At 39.6% G+C, this 7099-nt stretch overlaps 1 protein-coding gene across 3 annotated transcripts; it reads left to right on the forward strand.

The window, feature by feature from the left end:
* The first annotated feature begins 4400 nt into the window (after positions 1 to 4400).
* Positions 4401 to 6260, forward strand: LOC104886923 (30S ribosomal protein S13, chloroplastic). 3 transcript variants are annotated; one of them, XM_010671618.4, is made up of 4 exons: positions 4401 to 4744; positions 5049 to 5188; positions 5275 to 5499; positions 5911 to 6260. In XM_010671618.4, the coding sequence occupies exons 2-4, from the start codon at positions 5081 to 5083 to the stop codon at positions 6091 to 6093; spliced, it is 516 nt and encodes a 171-aa protein (XP_010669920.2). In that variant the 5' UTR covers positions 4401 to 4744; positions 5049 to 5080; the 3' UTR covers positions 6094 to 6260. The 3 variants fall into 3 exon arrangements, with proteins under 3 accessions (XP_010669920.2, XP_057252014.1, XP_010669867.2); XM_057396031.1 differs by having other exon boundaries at positions 4402 to 4744; positions 4881 to 5188; XM_010671565.4 differs by having other exon boundaries at positions 4402 to 4744; positions 5036 to 5188.
* Positions 6261 to 7099: the final 839 nt, after the last annotated feature.

Below are 7099 nucleotides of genomic sequence, written 5' to 3' on the forward strand. Positions count from 1 at the left end.
CCAGGATAACCAAGCTAGTTATCTAGCCAAGGGCAACAAATATGAGGATCGACACCTGAATGTCGGGGTGGATGGTTCAGGGAGGACCATCGTAGGAGTCAGCAAGTGGTGTATCTCATTGTTATCTACGCTCTTGGTGGCCACTGTATACTAACAGAATCCAATACATTCAAATTTTGCATCTAGCAATTAGCAAGTGATCCCAAATAGCATATTTTGATTATACTTACTGGTGACTGCAAGCTGAAGACCCCTCTATTTAGTTTTTCGGATCTTTCAGACGCAATCTCCCACGAAGCATTATTGTCCACAACAATAGAAGCCTCCTGTTTCATATGGTGTCTCATCGACCTTGTTCAAATACTCTTTTCAGCCTGACACCTCTTTGTGCTTTCTAGCAATGTCACCAGTCACCACTCACCAGCAAGCAGCACTAGGAGGTCTTTCGGGCAACTTAAAGCATAGTTCTATGATCTACTACAACAACTAAGTTGCTCTTAAACTTGATAGAAAAAGTAAATTAACTTTTAGATATAACATCAAGAATGTATATATATTTTAGTTGTGCCATAAAAATCATAGCTCACTTGGATCAAGTTTGGTATGGCAGTATGGTGAAGTGCTTAATCGATCTGCTTTTTTCCGACTCTAGTCTATTTTAACTTGGTTTAGCATGAAAACCGATTACTATTTATCTTAATTAATTTTTGGCATTTTTAAGCGTGGGTTGTATTATTCGAGTCCTCTTGGTCCTACCAAGTCTACTAATTATACCCTTGTAAAGAGCAATCTTGTGGCCCAATTCTATCGAGGATAATAAAACTTCAACTAATAGTTGCAAAGGTAAACTAATTGTAGCATTTTCTATCAATATTGAAAGTTGCATTGGATGTAAGATTCAATTAATGCTTCTCGGGGAATCATCATTTGTTCATTTCTCGTGAAACCCAAATGGTCTCGAAATGAACGTAAAGACATCCACATATTCGTTTTGAGCCACATAACTCTTTTCCAATGAACTACCATGTCCCTAGGAGAAATCCCGTGGCGTTCGGAGCTCGGATTCTGAGAAAGTCAAAAAGCGTGTATTATAACCTTCAATTTTGACTATTTTTGAAACATTTTTGGATTTTTTCGGGCCTAGTCATATTTTCTCCCGAAACTTTCCTTGGAAGGCCGATGTAACTTGTAACGTGTCGCGGGTGCTTGGCAAAATTTGCGTTGCCTCAAAAAGCCTCTGAACACCCCATTTGTTAATTTTTCGTGAAACCTAAAATTGCCTCGAAATTAACGTAAATGCATCCGTATATTCGCTCCGAGTCACATGACTCCTTTCTAATGACCTCCCACGTCCCTAGGAGGCATCTCGTGGCGTTCAGAACTCGGATTCTGAGAAAGTCAGAAAGCGTGTATTATAACCTTCAATTTTGGCTATTTTTGAGACATTTTTGGACTTTTTCGGGAATAGTCATATTTTCTTCCTAAACTTTCCTTGGAAGGCCGATGTAACTAGTAAAGTGTCGCGGGTGCCTGGCAAAATTTGCGTTGCCTCAAAAAGCCTCTCAACACCCCATTTGTTAATTTTTCGTGAAATCTAAAATTGCCTCGAAATGAACGTAAATGCATCACTATATTCGTTCCGAGTCACATGACTCCTTTCGAATGACCTCCCACGTCCATAGGAGGCATCTCGTGGCGTTCGGAGCTCGGACCCCAAGAAAGTCCGAAAGCGTGTATTATAACCTTTAATTTTGACTGTTTTTGAGACATTTTTGGACTTTTCAGGACATAGTCATATTTTCTCCCTTAACTTTCCTTGGAAGCCCGATGTAACTTGTAACGTGTCGCGGGTGCTTGGCAAAATTTGCGTTGCCTCAAAAAGCCTCTCAACACCCCATTTGTTAATTTTTCGTGAAACCTAAAATTGCCTCGAAATGAACGTGAATGGATCCGTATATCCGTTCCGAGTCACATGACTCATTTCTAATGACCTCCCACATCCATAGGAGGCATCTCGTGGCGTTCGGAGCTCGGACCCCAAGAAAGTCCGAAAGCGTGTATTATAACCTTCAATTTTGACTGTTTTTGAGACATTTTTGGACTTTTCCAGGCCTAGTCATATTTTTTCTCGAAACGTTCTTAGGAAAGCCAACGTGACTTGTAACGTTGCGCGGGTGCTTGCAAAAATTTGTGTTGCCTCAAAAACCTCTAAACACCCTATTTGTTCATTTCTCGTGAAACCTAAAATTGTCTCGAAATGAACGTAAATGCATCCATATATTCATTCCAAGCCACATGACTCCTTTTTAATGACCTCCCACGGCCCTAGGAGGCATCTTATGGCGTCGGAGCTTGGACCACGAGAAAGTTTGAAAGCGTGTATTATAACCTTCAATTTTGGCTGTTTTCGGAACATTTTTTGACTTCTCCGGGTGCGATAATATTTTCTCCCGAAAGATTCATATGAGTGCCGACGTGACTTGTAATGTTGCCCGTGGGCTTGGCATCATTTGCATTGCCTCGAAAACCCTCTAAATCCCTCATTTGTTCATTTCTCGTGAAATCCAAATTTGCTTCAAAATGAACGTAAAGGTATCTACATATTCGTTCCAAGCCACATGACTCATTTCTAATGACCTCCCATGTCCCTAGGAGGCATCTCGTGGCGTCCGTAGTTCGTTGCCTGAGAAATTCGGAAAGCTTGTATTATAACCTTCAATTTTGACTGTTTTTGGAACATTTTTGGATTTTTCCTGGTCTGATCATAGATTCTATTGTAGCACTAGTTATGGGAGAAAGCATGAGAAACACAATATTATATTTAGCAAACGAAATTGTTTGTTTTGTGGAAATGAGTTGTATTATTATCAAATATGAGTTAAATTGGGTTGAGTTTAAGTATGAGTAAGTCTTATGATAGAAGGCAAGTTATATATCATTGAGAAAGCTTTTATTAAATTTCAAGTTCTTGGAAGTACCAAAGTTTCACTTCTAGTCAAGTGTAGGCAAATATTTGCTAGTTTTTAAAGGACTTAATAAAAGTACCTTATTTGATCACCAAGTATGTTACGATAAAAACAAGTATACGTGTGTTCACATGTTTTTCTCTTCAATATACATGTTTCTAATCTATTAATCACATAAAGAGAGAGAAAGTTGGTAGTAACACTCGTAGTTAGGATCCTGTATGAGCAACGAACATAAGGGGAAGTTTCAACCGCGCGTGTTGTATACTTCTTCGTGGGATCTACATGACGATATAGATGACCTTGTTAGTTTAGCCTAAAGCGCCGAGATGGCAAAGGTTTTTGTTTTCATGGGAGGCCCTTGGAAAGCACATTTGGACTTGGAAGGGGCATGTGATACAGTTCAGAGGCCCTTGCCAAGGCAGTGCCAAGCGAGCCAAGGGAAGGCAAATATGGGAAAGGAGGCAAGGAATAAAGGTCCGAGAGACGCAGAGGAATTCTTTGGCACCCCGAGGCCGCTAGAAAGCTCTGTTACGAAAAAAGTTATCGGACCAAATAAGTCGAGAAATGGCTAGAAAATGGAGAAAACTGTGGAATATAGTCCACAGCTCTGGGCTCCCACATGACCCAGTGACCAGACTGACCACATGGTGCACACAACGGCCATGAAACGGGCATGCGATGCTATCCGGAGTCCCTTAAAAACCTAGCAATGGCGGTGCCAAGCGAGCTAAAGGATGGAAAAGTGGGAAGCGAAAGAATAACAAAGCACCCATAAGTATCCTAAGGAACTCCGAGGTAGAGATGAAAATTATTCATGGGTGAATAGATTTTTCATCCACCCGAGCCAGATTAATGGGTGAAAACCCGCAATGAGGCGGGTGGCGAATAGAGTAAATGGTGGTGCAGGTGTAGGTGCCAAACGAGCCAAGGGTAGGCACAAGTGGCCAACGAAAGAAGATGTGAGGCACTCGGGGGAATCCTTAGGCATCCCAAGGATCCTAGAAAGGCCTTGGACAAAGACAGTCGTCGGACCAGAGAAGTCGAAAATGTCCCGAAAAACTGTGGATTATAGTTAGTGGGGTCTGTAGTCCCACGCGCATATCAAATATAAATTTCCTACGCTCTTATAAATTAAATATAGTAAGGTTCGTCTTCATAGGGAGGTGGGGGACTCATTCACTATTTAACTTATGAAAATACCTAGACTACCCTAGATATTCGGAAACCAAATGAGGTGTGTTTTTTTTGTAATCTAAGAGCCACTATACAAACTCTGCGAGCTAAGTAAGGTTAAGACCGTAGGGGTGTTCAACGGATCGAGCCTTGTATACAATCTGGATCCGGGCCGTTTTTAAGAGGGTTGAGTGTGGATCGGCTTAAAAAGGGCCATATAGAATATACTAAGGGTTGGTTAAATGAGGGCAAAACTGAAATGAGAGCTTAAAATGGCTCCGTTTTTTGGAGGACTGACTGGTAAGCCACATTTCAGATTTCACTCAAGTCACGTTTGTTTTGCTCTCTCCTCTTCTTTTTTCCCCTCAGCTCCTTGTTCATCTAAAATGTCCCAAATTCCAAATTAAAAACCATAAATTTTCCCCCAAATTAAAATCTTCCACTGATGTAAAATTTCCTCAATTTTCTCTGAAATTTCGACTCATCATTCCCCGAATTCAGCGAAATCAATCTTCATCGGCTTGTTCGGCGAGGTTTGCTATGGAAATATTGTGCAGTAGTTTCCAACTGCTGCTACTTTGCATAATCTCAGCAAACATATGGTTAGTTTGAGCGTTCCTCAATTTTATGATGATTATCGTTTGATTGTATTTTTCATTTGTGCAATTGTGTGCTGCAAACTTCATATTCGTTTACTAGTACAACTAATTGACTTAATTACATGATTGTGTGCTGTAGATACTGTGCAGTAGAATGAATTTTGCTTAGTGAGTAGTGACCATAATTCGGGTTTGCAGGCGTCGATTGGGGAGAAAATTAATGGGTTTGTGTTAAAAACTGGAAAGTTTAGTGATTTATGTATTGGATGTTCACTGATTGATTTGTATGTGAAGGGAATGAATGAAGACAAGTCTCAGGTTTGATTAGCATTCAGAAAAATGGCGCATACTCTCCTGACACCAGTGGCACCATCACTCTCTCTCATATGCAACACTATGTCCTCTCTTTCTCTCTCCTCCTCCTCACTCTCTTTTCCTTCTTCCAAGGTTAATTCTTTATACTTTTTTCTTCAACTTATTAGGCTAATTACACCAATTGATTGATGAATTTTAAATTGTTTCAATATTTTCAGGTTGGTGGACTATGCATAAAATGTGTGCGTGTTGGTAATGTCGAAATTCCAAACAACAAGAGGGTTGAATACTCTCTTCAGTACATTCATGGCATTGGACGTTCTACAGCTCGTCAGATTCTGTATGATTTGAGTTTTGAGAACAAACTTACTAGAGATTTATCTGAGAATGAGCTTATCCAGATTAGAGACAAAGTTTCCACCTACATGATCGAGGGTGACTTGGTAATTTCATTCTTCCTCTTTATTCTCAACTGCTACTAATTTTGATGTTTCTTCTTGCTAAAATACCAAACTCAACGATCAATGTGTATTAATTATAGGGTTTTTTGACCTGGGTTTTGGGCATAGTTATATTGGGGTGATGATATAGGAGAATTAAGATTAGTTTCTGGGTTTTGGTCAATTTTTAGTTTTTTACTTTGGACAATTATCAATTATGTTGTTTGATGGCATAGAATCATTCTTGCAGTTCGAACCCATTGATAGATGTTTGATGGGAGATCTATAGATGAATAACCATATTTTGAGTTATCAGTATGTATCTAAAAAGATGGAGTGCATTGTTGTTGTTAATGGATTGTGATAGATTTGAGTGATGGTGGTTGATGATATGTATTTGGGGTATATATGCAGAGACGATTCAATCTTTTAGCGATCAGGAGATTGAAGGAGATTCAATGCTACAGAGGGGTGAGGCATATTCAGAGTTTGCCTTGCCGTGGACAACGAACCAAGAACAACTGTAGGACCTTAAAGGCCAAAAAGAGTAAGAAAGTGCAGATTCCTGGCAAGAAGAAAGCCCCTGGTCCCAAATAGTTGAATTAGGTTTGCTCCCTTTTCGTCCTGTAATTGAGTACAATATGCACATTCAGTTATTCTGTTTGTAGTTGTAATAATGAATTGCTTGTAATTTTGTAATCCTCATATCTCTGGCAATTATGGCTTCAAAGTTATAGCACTTCATGTTTCCTCTGTTTTTCTAAGTTGTGGCATAGATGGATGCATGGTATTTAAAGAGACCTATGGCTTAATAGTTAATACACACCGCTCAGGGAGGTGTGGTTTTAATCTTTGTGAAACCAAAAGTGATGATCAATAATGATTTTAGAAGCTTATATAATTATGTCGTGAAAGTAGATGATAGTATGCACTAAGGTACACTTCCCTTGATGACTCCATTAGTTGATGGAGGGTTAAGATGTAACTAGTAGGTATCTAAGATCGGGTTATAGTCTCTCAAAACACCTGAATGTCGGGGTGGATGGTTCAGACTTCGGGGAGGACCATTATAGGGGTCAGCAAGTGGTGTATCTCAGTGTTATATACGCTCTTGGAGGCCACTGTATAATAACAGAAGCCAATACACTCAAATTTTGTTTTGCATCTAGCAACTGTTCCCAAACTTAGTGCCTTGAAGGCTTGAATCTCACAATACAGCATATTGCGTCTATTTAGTTTTATGGATCTTTCAGACGCAATCTCCCATACTCCTACTAAGCATTAGTGTTCACATCAATCGATATCTTCCGTTTCATATGGTATCTCATCAACCCGGATCACATTGGCTCTTCAAGTTATTCAATTGACAATTAAATTTGTCCCAGCCTCACAGCCCTCTTTCGGCTTTCTAGCAATGTAACCAACAAGCAGCACTAGGTCTTTTGGAAAACTTAAAGGGGTCATTTTTCCGTCTATAGCCCCTAAAAGTGTCAAAGCCTTGGCAAGTCGATCAACATCTATGATTTACTACAACTAAGTTGCTCCAAACTTGATAGAAAAAGTAAATTAATTTTAGATATAACATCAAGAATCTATATTTCAG

The sequence above is a fragment of the Beta vulgaris genome, chromosome 1 (assembly GCF_026745355.1).
Source record: "Beta vulgaris subsp. vulgaris cultivar EL10 chromosome 1, EL10.2, whole genome shotgun sequence".
Lineage (NCBI taxonomy): Eukaryota > Viridiplantae > Streptophyta > Magnoliopsida > Caryophyllales > Amaranthaceae > Beta > Beta vulgaris.

Coding starts and splice junctions, on each gene's coding strand:
- LOC104886923 (XM_010671618.4), top strand. CDS start 5,081: ATGGCGCATACTCTCCTGACACCAGTGGCACCATCACTCTCTCTCATA. Junction 5,189..5,274: donor TCTCTTTTCCTTCTTCCAAG/GTTAATTCTTTA, acceptor CAATATTTTCAG/GTTGGTGGACTATGCATAAA. Junction 5,500..5,910: donor ACATGATCGAGGGTGACTTG/GTAATTTCATTC, acceptor GTATATATGCAG/AGACGATTCAATCTTTTAGC.